Below are 17948 nucleotides of genomic sequence, written 5' to 3' on the forward strand. Positions count from 1 at the left end.
GATAAGGGCTTCAGGGTTGAACCATGTTGATCTCAGGAGGCAGTAAGGAAGAGAGCAGGCCTCCACACTGAATGTTCTCCCTGTCGGACCCCTGAAGGAGGCCTATCCTAATAGAAACCATATTCTCTGTTTGTCTGATTGATTGATTGATTGATTGATTGATTGAAAAGTTTATTAACAGATTGCAGAATGGGTACAGTACAGTACAGCTCAATACATACAATTGTTAAGGGGATGCAGACCAGAGAAAGACTTTCGTCTTGTTTACATCAGGGTCCCCCATTTTCAATTCATCATAACATATATGACATACATGACATACAGATAGACAGTACTGCTACATCTATACATTTATGACATATCAGATTTGCAAATACAGTACTGTTTGTGTCTTTGTCTTTATTTGGTATCTATTTGGATCAAGGTCACTCTAGACTTTAATCCACCCTAAGGTGACACCCTAAGGTGACTACACCCCTACATCCTACATCCTTACATTGTACTTGTCTCTTCCATCCTGCATCCACACTCTCCACTTTCAGAGTCTCACTCCACCACTATCATGTCTGCCACTCCTGCGCCATCCCATGAGGAGGCCTGCAGCTCCTTGATGAAAGGCCTGCCAGAGCTGACAGAGCTGCCCCCTGTCCCCTGTCCCTTGGTCCTGATTGGGGATGACGCCTTCCCTCTAGCCATGAACACCCAAGGCCAGGTTCTGATGGCAGCCTCCTGGTATGGCCGTGGAAGGATAGTGGTCCTGGGCCATGAGGCGTACCTGACTACCTTCCCTGCCCTGGTAGAGTATGCCCTCATCTGGCTGAGGGGGTCTGGATCAGACAACCTGCTGGTGGGGGTCCACCAGAACTCCAAATCAGTGGTTCAGAACCTCAGCAGATCCAGCTTCCAAGCCAAAGAGGTGGGGGGCCTCCATGAGAATCTGGGGGTCGGAGTGTACGTGACTGATGCCTATAACGTTGGCGTGTATGCTAAGGGCCTTGTGGAGTATCTGAAGGCTGGAGGAGGTGTGCTGATAGCTGGCCAGGCGTGGCACTGGGCTGCGCAGAACCCTGAGGAGAATGTACTCCTGAGCTTCCCAGGGAACAAGGTGTCCAGTGTGGCAGGCATCTACTTCACAGATCACTACGGGAAGTGGGAGCGAATCCGCGTCACCACTCAGATCTCATCTTCCTACCTGGCCGTGGCGTGAGTACACACTTATTACACACTTATTACACCCATGTGTGAAGCACACTGTCTGTCCGTCTGGCCGTCCGTCCGTAATTAATTAATTAACCCTCCTGTGACTACTGGCCCAGTTAGAAAATCGGTTTGTGATAGATTATTAGTTACTGGGTATCATATTTGGTACCATTTTGAAGCTAACAACTAGGGCTTTCCAATTATATAAAATATGTGTGTGATTATCATCATTATTATTGTTATTATTCTTTATATGTAGTTGCACTTGAACTTGTTGAAATTGAACTTGAAGATAAAAATTCATTTTCAAGTACTTTCCTTACTTGGTAACAGACAAATTAGAGTGTTTGGAATGTAGACAATCGTGTTGGCAATATAGAACAGCTGACAGATTAGGAATAGCATCTATTGTTCAAAAGTTATGAATGAATTAATGAAACTAAATCTAATAAAATAAAATAGAAAAATATTACAAATTATTCATTATGTGTGTGTTAAAATTTGTATTCAAACTTACCCCGTTCTCTTCCTTGAGCCTTGTCTTCCTCTATGCCCTCTGCCTCTCTACAAGCATCTTCCCTGGGTTAGCAGCAGTGCCCTCTGGGTCTGGGTCTGGGCTAGCTTGACATTGGCGGCAGCTAACCGGGACTGGACTGTCCTTAAAAATGTTTCTTTGGTTCAGTCGATGAGATGGTCAAATACCGTTGTAGGAAATACGAGTTCGGTTCACTTCTAAGTTTCAATGATGCTTTATTACAAAATGGGTTCAATTGACACATACAAGATACATACCTTTTTTGTCTCTGTGCATGCATTAGGCTTAGGGAACGCCCGCACCGTTAGTGTAGCTTAGCTTCATCACTGGAAGTGGGGCAGTCCTTTACCCTGAAGTTCCCTACAGTCCCTACAGTCACGAAATACACTCCAAATACAACTCCAAAAACGTTCCTGTAAACATGTTGTGACCTGTGTATTTACCACGTGGAGAAATAAAAAATAATTGAATTCGACATTTACGTTTTCTAAGCAAATATACTCTGAACTATTTTTTGCCGAACCACTCCTCTCTGGGCGTAGTGATTTCAGTGCTACTTTCTAATGTCGAGGGAGGCGGCCGGCCAGTGTTTACCAATGTGACTAGTAGCTTAGCGACATGTGTAAACGAGAACTCATCATGATGATTATAATAGTCACTTACTCGATAGACAACTGTTCTGTTTCATCCTCGCGTCTCGTCCGGTCAGCTTCCAAAACACGTAGTTCCTCCTCTGTGTATTCAGGTTCAAAAAGATAAGCTTCTGGATCTTTATTTGTCCCAAAGTATTCATCATCCTCTGAGGATTCCTCTCTTTCAAAGTCGGCCATGATTAGCAGCAGTCAAGTTAGTCTGTCGCTAAGCTACTAGTCACATTGGTAAACACTGGCCGGCCGCCTCCCTCGACATTAGAAAGTAGCACCGAAATCACTGCGCCCAGAGAGGAGTGGTTCGGCAGAGTATATTTGCTTAGAAAACGTAAATGTCGAATTCAATAATCTTTTATTTCTCCATGTGGTAAATACACAGGTCACAACATGTTTACAGGAACGTTTTGGATTGTATTTGGAGTGTATTTCGTGACTGTAGGGGACTGTAGGGAACTTCAGGGTAAAGGACTGCCCCACTTCCAGTGATGAAGCTAAGCTACGCTAACAGTGCGGGCATTCCCTAAGCCTAATGCATGCACAGAGACAAAAAAGGTATGTATCTTCTTGTCTAACTCCAGGGAAGATGTTAAATAAGCTAATTTCCCAAAATGGTGGAGTTTTCCTTTAACAATACTGATTGGTCTAATTAATAATACTTGCCTTAATCCTTGTCCACTCAGGGCTCACGTCCAGCCTTCTCTCATTTGCATTTAATTACATTTTAACCAACTAACTTACTGAGCTAACTTACCTCTCTGCAATTCAAAACTGGCCACCGTAAATGCCCAAACCCCCCACCACCTCCTAATAGACAGTCTCCTCCCCACCGCATGTATATTCTCTCCCCGCCGTATGTATATTTCTCTTCCACCCACCCACCCCCTCCAAATGTACAGTCTCCACCCCACCGTATGTATATTTCTCTCCCACCCACCCACCCCCTCCTAATGTACAGTCCCCTCCCCATCACTGTCAGGATCTATGGGTAACAGTACTGTATATTTGAATACCGTTCATGTCACAAATGAATCAGTACTAAATACCTGTATGTCCCTATGCCATAAATGTCATGTATGTTGTGTATGTCATAAATGTCAATATGAATTGAAAATGGGGGACCCTGATGTAAACAAGGGACTGGTCATAAATACTAGTAAAACCAAAGAGCTGATACTATCAGCTGCAAAAGTAGCTCCATCCAAGCCAACCAGTTACAATAAACTCAGTCTGTAGAAGTGGTAGAAAATTGTAAATATTTAGGTAATGTATCTAAAGAGCCAAATAATGCTGTATGTAATGTAAAAGCACCTTACAGCAATATTTAAGCATTACATCACGCGCAGGAGTGTGTTATACTCATTAGATCACGCCTAGGGGTGGTTGTTAGGCCCGACGCGCAGCGGAGGGTCGTTAGACCCCCCTAGGCGTGATCTAATGAGTATAACACACAACTTCAAGTGATGCTTTTATACAATGGCCCAATTTACCCAACCTTATTCCTATACAATAAACACACAGTAATTGAAGCATAATGGAGATTTATTCACAAAACCATCCACAGAGAAAGTAGATCCAATAGTAGATCCACTAGTAGACACCAGAGGGAGCTCCACAAACCATGTTAAACCCAGATTCGGCTCAAACAAGGGACTAAACACGTTTCACAATTATGCCACATCAATGTGGAACGCCCTACCCACAGCTGTAAAGGAATGTGAATCACTACCCACTTTCAAAACCACTCTCAAAGAGCACCTACGGGAGACTGCAATTCGAAACTGGCCCCTGTAAATGTCCTAACCCAACCCCCTCCAATGTACAGTAAATGTCCTAACCCAATAATACACGAGACCCTCTTCTTGGGACCAAGTAAGGTTTTGTCGATAATCCAATGTACAGTTACCCCCCCCCCCCCCCACCCCGCCTACCAGACACCCCCCCCCCCACCCAACCACCTCCAATGTACAGTTTCCCCACCCCACCCCACCTACCCAACCCCCCCCCCCCTCCACCCCACCTACCCAACCTCCTCCAATGTACAGTTTCTTCATCAAATGTATATACTCTCTTTTTTAGACTTTTTTTGTATCACAAACAGTACGGTTGTGGGAGGGATCTGGGGTCACATGGAGTGTGTTATACGAAATAACAACGTCTAACTTGACTGTTTCAGCCAATCAGAATCAAGAAATTTGCATGCCATGACCCACTTATCTATCTTGTCCTCCATCTCTCCTTCTAGAATGGGAAAGGATTTCAAGGACGACTTAGAGTTGCTGGTCCGGGGTGTGTTGGAGTTTGATATCAGTGGTAAAAGTAATGCATTTTCAGAGATTCTGGTTCATGGCCCGCTGGCCTTCCCCATCGCTACCACCTCCAACAGACAGCCCTTTGTTGCCGGGGCGTACTACGGACAGGGCAGAGTCCTTGTGATCTCACACGAGGGCTTCCTGCGAAATAAGGTGTGGTGTGAATAACTTACAGCTGGTTTCCACTTGACAACAGAAACAAACACAAGCCAAGTGTTCCAGAACTGACTACAGTTGATTTACTGTCAGTTGTATAAACAGGAAATCAACTGTTGTTTCAGCTGTTGCCTAGCAACACATGAAACATTCCACTGAAATGGTCAAGGTCAGAGAAAAGGTCATGCCTTCAAATGGGGTCTTGTTTAACGCGTCCAAGAGAAGAGTCCATATGAACGACTCACTATTTTGAGTCATGACTATGTTAAGTGAAAATATTCTGAAAGTTCAGAATTCACAATTTGTGACATGGTGACAATATTTAAAAAGTATTTTAAATATCGTCTTTCTTAGTAAATGAATACTATGTCTGAAGAAATGTTGATATTCCCAATGGTCTCTTTCCTCTGTCATTATGGCGTTGCATTTAGTTAGCTAAATCGTTGGTCTCTGTCTTCAAGACACATTGCCCAGTTGCCTAGCAATGGTGCCCTTTAACCACTTGAGTGCCAAGCATATCATGTACTTGACTTCCCATGTCGAGACCACAAACTCACAAGTTCCATTTGAAGGCAGCATCTGTCTCAGCATGGTAATAGGGGCCTTGCATGGAATGTTTGTGAAGTTCTCGTTTTTCCAGTATGGCTGCCTGTAACATAGCAACCATTGTTTTGTACATGGCAATGGAAGAAACACTGGTTGCTATGTGCTAAACAATGGTTGCTATGTGTTGATATATGAGAAATAGATAATATTTTCTGGACCTTGTAAACAAGTCGTAGTATTTTTTCCAGTGTTTTACCTACTCTACCACTGCACAGAAATTAGCTATTTTCTTTTGAAAGTGGTTACCAATGGTTCCAGGCAGCCATATTGGAAGAGAGAAAACTACACAAACGTTCCATCAAGGCCTCTATTTGATCACTTTCTACTGTTGTATTATATATGATTGATATGAACAAGAATGATATTGAATGTAAAATAATGTTTATTTTCAACTTTTATAGTGGAAATAATGAATTCAGAAATGCAAATGAACGAAAAAGAAATAATTCAAAATAGAAATCATACACTATATTGAAACTTTACATGGACTGAAGAACAGTGAGGCAACGAAAACAATATAATTTGTATGTATTTTTGTTGTTTGTTACAAAACCAATGGCTTTTTTCTGGTGGCAAATGCAAATAGCCTCAGAGGTAAACCAGACAAGTGGACCCCTCAGTGTTTGGTGCTGCTACTCAGCCTGTGACTGCATAATGAGGTGTAGGATTTGGGTGGTGAATAGAGCACATCTCAGAGACAGTACTGACATCAGCATGTATGAGCATGTCATACTATGATACATACATACATGTGATGATGAGCAGAATGATCTTCATATTTTTAATACTATCTGATGAACTGTCCTCTCCAGAAGCTGCAGAGATTTTGGAACAACGCCATTCAATGGTTGGACCAGGGACGTAAGGGGGTGGTTGGTGTTTTACCAGCGCTAGGCGGTGCCCACTCCTTGTTCAGCGAAGCAGGACTGAAGTGTGAGAAGACAGACTTCAGAAAGGACTTGAGTGTATATGTCTGTTGGTCATACTCTGACGCACATAAGGAAGAGATCCAGGCCTATGTGGCTGAAGGAGGAGGTCTTATCGTAGGAGGGCACGCATGGAACTGGAGAGGGGAAAACCCACTGGCTGACTACCCAGGTAAGACCCAGGTACCATACACTATGCCAAATCAAACCACAACCCGCTAAACCATTTTGCAAGAAATTTATCAAACGCTCCTCACCACCTATTCACATGTGCACTGATATTACATTGTATGACATGCCACAGGCATAACCAACAACTTTGTGTATAACTTGATATACAATACCACTGCATACACTGTTCTACGTGAGAAATAAAACATGTTTGCGGCATAAGTATTATTCAAAAAATATCCTCCTATTTTGTATATTACGTCAGCATTCTAGCTGTAGGGAATACATGTTGGATGGGAACATTGAGAACAATGGGAATAAATACTTTTGTCTGACTGTATATGAGAATGGACTCTACCATACAATGCATCTTCTCAATAAATCACTTATTTTCAACTGTGTTCCAGGGAACCACATTCTGAACACGATGGGTCTGAGCATCATGGGGAATATAGTGACGCCAGGGTGCTACAAGGCCCCTGTCCCTGGCAGGACCCGTGAGGATGGCTACCTCTTCCGCCACCTGCTGCAAAGGTTCATGTGTCATGTGATGGGGGGGCAGGAGCTTACCAAGCAGGAAGAGGAGTGTTTCAAGAAGTTGGGCAGGGACTGTGCCAGCTTCCTGCAGATGAAGACTTATGATTCTTCATCATATAGACTGGTCCAGTCCGCCCTCACGGACGTATCGAAGAAGGCATTCCCACAGGTGGGCAGGGGATGACAGTCCAGTGTTGCAGTGGTGTTTGTGTTTTTTTTAGGAGTTCTATTTTAAATCACTTGCGTCCCAGTTGGAGGTGTGGATCACCAGACAACTCCTGATACAGTAATATCACAATACTTGATGCAATAATATTGTGATTCTTAATGTTTTGCAATGCCTTAAAGGCACTAACTAATGTTTTAGAAGTTCTGAAATGAGTTCTGTGCAGACTCAACCACATATCCTAACACACGTTATGTAGTAGTTGAGTCTACAAGTGTAAATTCAAAATATGTACAGCTGTGATTGGAAGATCATTGTAAGTGGTTGAGTCTAAACTGCCCTCATTTAAAATCATAAAAAATCACTCTAACCCCCCTCCCCCCACTAATCCCAGTTCAGCTCTAGACTAGTCATGATGTGTCCATATTCTTCTCAATAGTACCAACAGACAGAAGTTTACGTACAAATCAAATCAAATCAAATTTATTTATAAGGCCCGACAACACACGTTAATGTCCCCATGGGCCGTACAGGTCTTCTTTAAACAAGTCAAGAAGAAAACATAACAATAAGTCAAGAACAAAACAAGAACACCATAAGGTCCAAAAAAAATTTAAGATAAATGCAAATAAATGAAAGAATGCACGCACTCCCAGACATACCCCACGCGAAGGTAAGGGAAAACTCACTAAAACCTAACAATAGGGAAAAAAGCTCCACAGGCAGTGTGGAAGAGAGAAACCTTAGAAGGGCCATTCAAGGGGGGATCTCCCTTCTTAGATGTCTGTGATAGTAGTGTTGCAGACTTAACAGTTGGTAAGCATGCACTCAAGTGTGTAGTGAAACACAGATGATGTACCCATGGATGTACCCATGGACACTTCTTCTAATTCCAACATGCCTACTCATTCTCTCTGTGATGTCCTCTTGTCTTACATCCAGGTGTCCCCCACTCGGCCGGTGAAGAGTCCTCTGGACCGCTTGCTCCTCCGTGTGGGAACAGAGGTGTACAAGGTGTGTCGAGACCACGAAGCCCTCCTACCTTACCTCATCAAGGACAATCCTGAGATGCCCGCTGTCTATAACAGCACGGTCAATATTAATGTCAACACAGCAGGTAAGACCTCATTATTCCCCATGAAGACAAGATGGAGACCTGGATATACTCTCTATATACATACAAACAGACATATGTGGTTGAGTCTACATGGACCTCATTTCCAATCGAAAAACCTAGACAGTGCATTTAAATGTGATCTATATATATTACAGACACATGTACAACAGGTACATTAGTAAGCAAAATGAGCCATTACTCAAAGCAAATCCCAAGATTTAATGGTGTCCAACCATTATAAATAAATATACAGTATACATACTGTATTTAAAAAAAAATTACAATTCATTTATAATAATTATTATAATAATTAGTCACGTTAATATGCATTGCGCATTTGCTAACTTTGACATATATATGCAAATGCTGCTACTATAAAACTGGTAGCTCACAGCAAGCAATCTGATTGGTTCATAGGTGTGGTATAATATCCATATACCACGGCTATGATATATGATTCCTTTACACAAGTCAGAATCATTCATTTACAGAATGAAAGGTTGTCCCAACACAGAGCATGTTAAATATCTACATAGTGGCGGTCGGATGGCGTAGCGGAGATTGCGCTCGTCACCAATGCAAGAGGCTGCGGTCTCGACTCCCGGAGTCAGCATTGCCCTGCGGCTTGGGCCGATCGTCATACTAACTCGTTTGGCTGAGTTAGCGGGAGGGAAGTCGAGGGTGGTAATCTGGAGTTGTGGACAGGTCAGGTCTGGGCGCCTGCTCAGCGAAAGGCAGGAAATGGTGAAGGCTGTGTTACCTCCCACGCGTTACGCTTCACCAATGAGAGTCCTCGCTGCCAGGTGAGAAGAGAGCCACTGGCTGTCTCCACATGTGTCGGAGGAAGCATGTGGTAGACCTCAGGGTTCCCTTGTACTGACCAGTAGGAGGAACATGCGCACAACAACCAGGTAGGGGAGGGGGGGAATTGGCATAACGACTAAATTGGGATGGGGAGAAAAAAGAGGATAAAAAATATATATATTTATATCTACATAGTGCCTTCAGTTCAGCTGTGACAAGAACCCTCCCTTTTGAAAAATGTTAAAGGTATGTATTATGCTATTGTTGGATATTGAGTCATTTTCTGTGTGTGTGTGTGTGTGTGTGTGTGTGTGTGTGTGTGTGTGTGTGTGTGTGTGTGTGTGTGTGTGTGTGTGTGTGTGTGTGTGTGTGTGTGTGTGTGTGTGTGTGTGTGTGTGTGTGTGTGTGTGTGTGTGTGTGTGTGTGTGTGTGTGTGTGTGTGTGTGTGTGTGTGTGTGTGTGTGTGTGTGTGTGTGTGTGTGTCAGAACGAGAGGAGTGGATCAGCACAGGTCTCTATCTCTCACCTGGTCTGCAGACCACCATCACGTTGCCACCTGAGATGGTCAATAAGGGATGGAAGGTGAGAGTCCAGGGGCTATGGCCTGTACCCCTTTCTCTACTTAAGATCATTGGGTCTCATTCTCCAACATTTTCCAAAGACTTCTCTTAGGGCAACCATCTTGGAACCGACTGAGACAGAATCGAGGACAAGTTCACTCTGATTCCCCAACGCGTGGGGAAGATGTCTTAAGTGGCTCAAACGATCACAGCTGGGATGCCGGCGATGAGGAATGTCACTATGAACGTGCGTTCCCGTCTAGGTCATTTGCATACAAGACACGCCTCCGAGAACTCCTTATAAGCCAGGTTCTGTGCTGTTTGCAAATGAAATCACAAAAGTCGAGAGTTTAGACACACCTGTCCAGCTCATTAAATGCAATTGATGCGATGCAGCCATGTAAAAATGGTGGCGGAAGCGCTTTGCGACCGATCAAAATGAGATTAGATTAATGTATTGTCATCATATATACAGGCTACTACAGCTCGTGCCCACCTGCCGTAGCGTGCGCGTGCACACACACACACACACACACACACTCGCAGTACTGTATAGTCTACGTGCGTAATGAATTAACGCAGTAGGCTTATATTATTCTAATGACTTGTTTTATTAGGAAATCACAGATACCGCGCTGCCTATAGTAGTACAGTCCACCAGTCCGCTGCCCGACTCTGGCGGCCTTAATATCTGTACTGTACTTACTGTACGTATAGGGCAGACCCGGCAGAGCATATATATAGTATCTACTAAATCCTAATTAAACAAGTAATTAGAATAATATAAGCCTACTGTTCATTCATTAGACACGTAGGCTACATAGTGTATTCCAATATCTGTTTTATTGATTAATGATATATTTGAAAGAATGCAGGTTATAGCTATATAAAACAAATGTCTGTCCCATTGTACCAATCAATGGGATATATTGCATGTTGGCTATAACCTGCATTCTTTCAAATGTATAATTCATAAATGGATATCTAACAAATAAGAAATACAAATGCCACAGAAGGCATTAAATAATTATAATTTTCAATCATTTCACAATAATTGCATAATTGTGTTTGATTATCTGAGTAATTAAGTAATTATGCATTTGTCCAAAGTAGCTGGTTCAGATATGGTTAATCCAGCTGCCCTGTGATCAGATGAATCCATATTATTTATTTTTCCGACATCAAATGCGTAATTTCTTATCGTACAAATATTGTCATATTTATGATTAATTAATTAATTCCAAGGAGGCCTGTAGGGTTGACATGAAGGAATCACTATGATTCCTCCCAAATAAAGCCATTAAGAACACGGAGCACAGCAGTCTGTCAAGTTAAGTGTGCTCCTCAGCACTCGTAAAACCTGCTCTTAGTCACGGCCGAATCCAATCTTGTGGGGAATCCCACAACCGGCCCTAATATGTCTCAAATGGCCCTAAGAGCAAATTTTTTGTCGTAAATCCGTTGGAGAATGAGACCCATTGTCTCCTTCTCTTCCTCAGTGTGTCTCCTGCACAATGAGAGCACTCCTCTCAGCCAAAGCTCATTTAACTATGTATGTACTTTGTACTAAATTGTTTAAACCTATGATATAATTGACGAGTCCAGATCCACCACAATGTCTTCACATTCCCTGCTGTATCTTATATCCTAAGAGCTTGTTTTACTGGCGGCCTTTGTGGAACTGATGACTCTGATTAGTGTGATTACTCTGTTTTGAGCTTCCAGGCATCAAGGACACCTCCATCATTCTGGGAAATGTCACAACTCACAAAGTAACGTAGTTCACTCTGTGTGTTGCTCAGGTCCAGATTGGCTGTCAGAGTGACAATCTTCAGAAGAAGGAAGAGCTGAAGAGGGCAGAGACTGTCACTGTGCGTTTTCCTGTCAATGCGGAAAAGGTGCAGGTGTCAAACATGTGGGGCGGCCTTATCTACCTGGTGGCTCCACCCAGAACACAGGTGGAGGGGTCAGAGGTCATGGTGGAGAAGGCCGTACGTGCACCATACTACAAGTCTGGTGAGTGGGTGTATGCATGCAGGTGTATGTGTTGGGTGAAGACTGTGTACTGGTACTGGAGCTCTGGTATCATCAGAATAGAGATGAATTATTGCTGAGACCTTGACCGCCTCTCTTTCTCCAGGTGTGACAACACCAGCTGATTGGTCGTCGCTGCGTACAGCCCCCTCCCCCTGGGCGGAGCTAGAGTTTGAGAATGTCGTCCTTACCTTGCCTTCAAAAGAAGTCCGGGGTCTGGATCATCCTGATCAGCTTGCGTCACTTTGGGACGACGTCATGAAGGCCGTCTATGACCTGGCAGCCCATAAGTTCCGGCGCAAAGAACGCATTGTTGCAGATGTCCAAATCTCCCATGGTGAGTCTTCATTCTTGTCCCTCCAGGGCTTGGTGATATCTGAAAAGATAATAGTACTATATCCTCATGTGTAAAAGTAGTGATGTACGCCCCACAACGTTTTCACAGCAGAGTTTTAGTTTCTGAAAAATGTGCGACAAACAAAGCGGTAGCTTTGTTAGCAATGCTAGTCAATGGGGAATCAAAGCATTGCTGCCATTCTGTATCCATTAATTTTAGGCTGCCAACTGCAAAAAACTATAATTCATTTAGAGGATTACATACTGTGGAAATGTAATAATTATAACAATAATACATTTTATTTATATAGCACCTTTCATACATGAATTGCAGCCCAAAGTGCTTCGCAGGAGTGATGTAGACACAAAATAGACATAGTTGCCACAATTATAGACAGGCATAAAATGAGCAGAGAATTGACATTATTCAAATATTCATTAAATGAAAAGTCATAAGATATTCAGAGAAAATAAAATTGAGAAAATATTGTAATATTAAAGTCTATAAAAAGGATTGTGATAGATGTTAAGATTTCCAACCCCAAGAGGGCTTCCTGCACAGGTCCCTCCCACTCCAGGGTCTGAGGCCCCTTGTACTGGGAACCATGCAAAATAAAAGCAATGCATAAAGTGCAGACATAGAATGAGTAGCAAACATGTAATATAACATGTTACTAATGGAATCTCTGGTAATATTAAGTAATGTTACCACTCAAAGCTTTCTACGGTCATGTTTCTTTTGAATCGTGTCATAGTCTCATCTCTTCCAAACTGCGTAAATGTCTGATGCATTCAGATCTGAAAATAATATATGTTGTTTTTTAAAATGAGCTCACTCCAATATTCAGATAACTTTGATCTGGTTTGAACAGATCAAGTTGAGGTCCACTTGTAACCATATTTTCTCTCTCTCTCTCTCTCTCTCTCTCTCTCTCTCATTAACTCCTACCAGGTTGGCTGCATGCAGGCTACCCTATTATGATGCATTCCACCATAGCCAATGAGCTGGTCGACTTTGAGAAGACCCAGCGCTCTGGCCAATGGGGCTTCTACCATGAGCTCGGACACAACCAACAGAGAGACTGCTGGGAGTTCAAACCAAACACCACAGATGCCACATGCAACCTGTGGTCTGTGTATGTGAATGAAGAGGTGCTGGGGATCCACGGTGCAAAGGTGGAGTAAAGCTGTCCAACTGAAAACAGTCTGGAATACAGTTAATATCTTCTAGTTTAGAATCATACCACATGAAAACAGTCTGGAATACAGTTAATAGCATCTAGTTTGGTATCATACCACATGAAAACAGTCTGGAATACAGTTAATAGCCTCTAGTCTGGTTTCATACCACATGAAAATGGGGTTCAATGGGGTTTTCAGATCATGTTCTACTTCTGTTTCCGATAGACCTGCGTGACCTTTTAAATGCATATAGCCATTTCTGAGATACAAATCTTTTGTATTTTAAAGTGGTGTTTTCAGTCTATGCGGAGTGAGCAACACCATTCATTCAATTCACTCTGGCTCTAGAGAACAACGTACATTTTATTTGACTAGCATTTAGCATCAATTTGAGACAAATGGGTTGCAGCTTCCCAGTGGCTAGTTTCACAGAATCGGCAATACAACATATAACAGTGCAATTTGCATAACAATGAACTTGAAACCCTTTCAGAGATGAGACAATGTTATTCATATAAATGAGACAGCACCCATAATTTATCCCTGGGGGACACCTTTTGTAATGGATAGAAACTCTTACTGACCATTTCTATACTAGATACTACAGTATATAAGTTATAACTAGTGGCTGAGATTAATAAACTCATGTGTTTATTCTGTCTAGAAGTAGTCAGCCCTGCAACCACCTTTTAGGTTATAACCTTTTTAGGTAAGACAACAGTAGGTGTTGCACCCTGACCCATGTTTATTCACAGTAGGTATTGACCCTTGACCCATGTTTATTCACAATAGGTATTGACCCTTCCTTATTCTTGTCTACTAGCTCTACTAGCTCTACCAGCTAAAGTCAGTATGGTTGTTATTGACCCCTGACCCTTGCTTATTCTTGTCTACTCTGCCAGCTATTGTCGTTTGCCCCCATTCACACCAGGATCAAGAGGACAGGGTTTGAGATAGGTCAATAGCATCAAGAGACATACTCACTCTGTCTTTATCCATGTTACACGTGGTGAATGTGATGTGTGCAACACAGGCACATGAACAGTTGAAGCCGGAGCAGAGGAAGAAACGAACCGAGAAGTATGTGAAGGGAGGCAGGAACCTTGCCAGCTGGAGTGTGTGGACGGCCCTGGAGACCTACCTGCAGGTGATCAAAAGTTGTCCTACTGTACATTCTGAAGGGGAAGAGAAAGTAGGCTTAGTTCTATGGTTAGAGGGATAGTTCAGATCTTTTTAATCTAGCTGTATACTATTGATTATGTCGATGGGGTCAAGCTTCTGTCTGTACAAGCGGACTGGAGCTCACTGAACTCTACTTTGTGTGCATTGTGCAGTACATTTCAGTTAGCTTCAATCAGCTTGACCCCATTGACTTTGCATTAGTTTGGCTAACTAGTCAGAACTTGTATGAGCATGGATCGTGCTGGGAAAGAATTCTACCATCGACAACATCATTGGTGAGTAGGAAATAGGGCGAGCGTTCTACCGATCAGAACTATTTCTTTAAACTAAAGAACCAGGAATGGACCTTTAACAGTATGGGTCAGACCTATCTTTAATGGTATGGGTCAGACCTATCTTTAATGGTATGGGTCAGACCTACCTTTACAACCAGGACCTTCTTTTTGATTTTCTGTTTAAACTCAAGCAAGCTGGTGACTACGGTGTCCCGGCCAAACAGGCTTCAATCTCAACTAGGCAAAGCCACAGTGTCCAGAAAGTGGTCAGATATATTAAAATAGACGTTGACACCACATAGACTTTACTTTATACAAATAAACACTAAATGAACAGCACCAACGGACTGATGTAAAAATTGGCTGGGGGGCACATTATAAATGCAAATATCATATCATATCAAGATGGTCCGTATGCAGTTTAGTTTACAGTCACAGGGAGTTGTCCTTCTATTAGACATCTTGGTGTTAACGTCCTCCACTCAACCCAACCCACCAGAGCAAGAAGAGGAAAGTGGCTTATATGATATTAGGCCCACCACCAAAAACCTTAGTCAATATAGACCAACAAACACAACAGGACTGGACAATTACATTATTTTTAGATTAGTGGATTGTTAGTAGTAGCAGTGGTATAAGTCATATTGTATTAGTATTAGTATTATTAGTAGTAGTAGTAATAGTTGTATTAGTAATAGTAGTAGTAGTAGTAGTAGTAGTAGTAGTAGTAGTAGTAGTAGTAGTAGTAGTAGTAGTAGTAGTACTGTAGTAGTAGTTGTTGTTGTTGTATTCGTAGTGATAGTAGTAGTTGTATTAGTAGTAGTAGTAGTAGTAGTAGTAGTAGTAGTAGTAGTAGTAGTAGTAGTAGTAGTAGTAGTAGTAGTAGTAGTACTGTAGTAGTAGTTGTTGTTGTTGTATTCGTAGTGATAGTAGTAGTTGTATTATTAGTAGTAGTAGTAGTAGTAGTAGTAGTAGTAGTAGTAGTAGTAGTAGTAGTAGTAGTAGTAGTAGTAGTAGTAGTAGTAGTAGTAGTAGTAGTAGTAGTAGTAGTAGTGGTGGTTTTGATAGGGGTGGTAATTTAACCTTTTCACAACAATAATATAATGTATTTATGTGTAAACTTTGTCAACAACAATAATAGTTAACAATACCTCTTACAAGTCTATCTCTCTCCCCCCCCCCCCCCCCCCCCCCCCCCTTCACAGCTCAAGGAGGAGTTTGGCTGGGAGTCCTTTAAGAAGGTGTTTGCTGCCTACCGCAATATGACACGTGACATCCCCAACAACAACAAAGGCAAGATGAACCTGTACGCAGAGGTCTTCTCCAAGGCTGTAGGGAGGAACCTGGTGGACTTCTTGAAGGCCTGGGGCTGGCCTATAGAGCCAGCTACTGAGGAGGACCTGTCCAGCCTGCCTGCCTGGGTGGACCACCCCATGGTCCAGTATGGATGAAGGAAGAGAGACAAGAGATAGATATACAGTATATACGGTAGAGACAACACTGGGCTTTTAGCAAATCCATCCCAGGGGATCCAAGTGGGACAGGGTTGATGGGGAATCTGTAACCACTAACTGTGTGAGATATATATGCCACCTATAGGGTAACTGCATGTTCACATTCATATTACATTTTATTACAGGGTATAAAACAGGCATTAAATGCGCGATAGATAATCATATTGGCCTTTTTCTTTGGCTTTCTATGCAATTACATACAGTAACTTTGAAATCGTTTTTCTTTACCCATTTTTCATAAGTTTAAATAATTTTTTATCTCACAAAAGAATACACCTGGTAATGGTGCCATTTATTAAAACTAGTGCTGTCAGGCGATTAAAAAAATTAATCTAATTAATTACAGGATTTGTAATTAATTAATCTAATTAATCGCATTTTAATCGCATTACCATTTTATGCCTCATATTCTAAATTCTATAATCATATTTCAAATTGCATGTGTCCAGATGGCAGAATTCAGTACTGTATCTACAAAACCTTCTGTTTAATCATCTTCCATCTATTAATTTGCTTAGATTTTTCAGGTCTGGTCAATTTGAGCATGGTGTTATTCACAGTCAAAGATAAAAAAAAAAATGTATTGATATTCTCATTTGGTTCATTACAATTTACTCAAAATAAAATGTTCATTCAATCAATCACCGCGCAGATTGATTGATTGAATGAAAATGTTATTAACAGATTGCAGAATGGGTACAATACAGTACGGCTCAATACACACAATTGTTAAGGGAATGCAGACCAAAGAAAGACTTTCGTCTTGTTTACATCAGGGTCCCCCATTTTCAATTCATAATGAATTGTAAGTAAGGGTGCAACTTGCACCGTGCAATCCATTCTTTGTGGATCTAGCCCACAGTATTTCTGACACTGGGAATACATTCCCTGAGATTCATAGATGTCCCTAGAATCAGATACCAAGAACATGCAAATGGACCATATTAAAAAAAAAACTGTAAATGTGTATTCTACATGCTTATGGAATGAATGAGATACAAAGAAAATATTGTTAATTTTCATAACGCGATTATTTGCTGTGTAATTAATTAATCTAATTAACGCGATAAACTGACAGCCCTAATTAAAACATTACAATTCAAATGAGATCAAAGTACAATTTTAATGTGAATTTCTTGGTTGTTTGTGGTATTTTTCTTGGTATTTTTCTTGCTAAATAAAAATAAAGGAATTGCAAAATACTATTGTGTGTTTGGATTGAATAACCTCTTGAAAGATTCTACAAAGAGGGAATCATTACAGAGACTTATTCTCACACTTCTAATATAGTTTCTGTTGGGAAAGTGATCATGGAAGGCTCTGTTAATAACATAACAATGCACCAGGATTATAAGCTTTGAGGAGGCCTCAATTGTGCAAATACCACCGCTTGACCTTGACATCCAATGATTTATTTACCCAGCATTTGTGAACTATAAGGCCCCAATATACACTGACCCTGTGCCATGCCTGGTCCATGCATCCACAATATTGTTGTCATGGATACCTCAATGGAGGTCAAGGCAACAAGGTCGCTCGGGAGGAGCCGGAATCGAACTGGGAATCTTCTGAGTACCAGGTGACCGCTCTCAAGTCAAGTCAAGAGTTTTATTTGTCACGGCATAGAAGTATACAATGAAATGCGGGGGGTCTTGCCCGCAACAATTGTGCAAATACAATAATAATATA

The 17948-nt window shown here is 41.8% G+C and overlaps 1 protein-coding gene across 1 annotated transcript; it reads left to right on the top strand.

The window, feature by feature from the left end:
• Positions 1 to 562: 562 nt before the first annotated feature.
• On the top strand, positions 563 to 16761 carry LOC311242904 (TRPM8 channel-associated factor homolog; the record flags this gene model as incomplete). The annotated part of the gene is made up of 11 exons (XM_084331969.1): positions 563 to 1203; positions 4628 to 4847; positions 6269 to 6554; positions 6961 to 7259; positions 8199 to 8373; positions 9664 to 9758; positions 11539 to 11752; positions 11877 to 12107; positions 13059 to 13282; positions 14322 to 14435; positions 15951 to 16761. The coding sequence occupies 11 exons, from the start codon at positions 563 to 565 to the stop codon at positions 16194 to 16196; spliced, it is 2745 nt and encodes a 914-aa protein (XP_084188095.1). The 3' UTR covers positions 16197 to 16761.
• Between the last annotated feature and the right edge of the window lie 1187 nt (positions 16762 to 17948).

Source organism: Notolepis coatsorum (assembly GCF_963971535.1).
Source record: "Notolepis coatsorum genome assembly, chromosome: 16".
Classification (NCBI taxonomy): Eukaryota; Metazoa; Chordata; class Actinopteri; order Aulopiformes; family Paralepididae; genus Notolepis; species Notolepis coatsorum.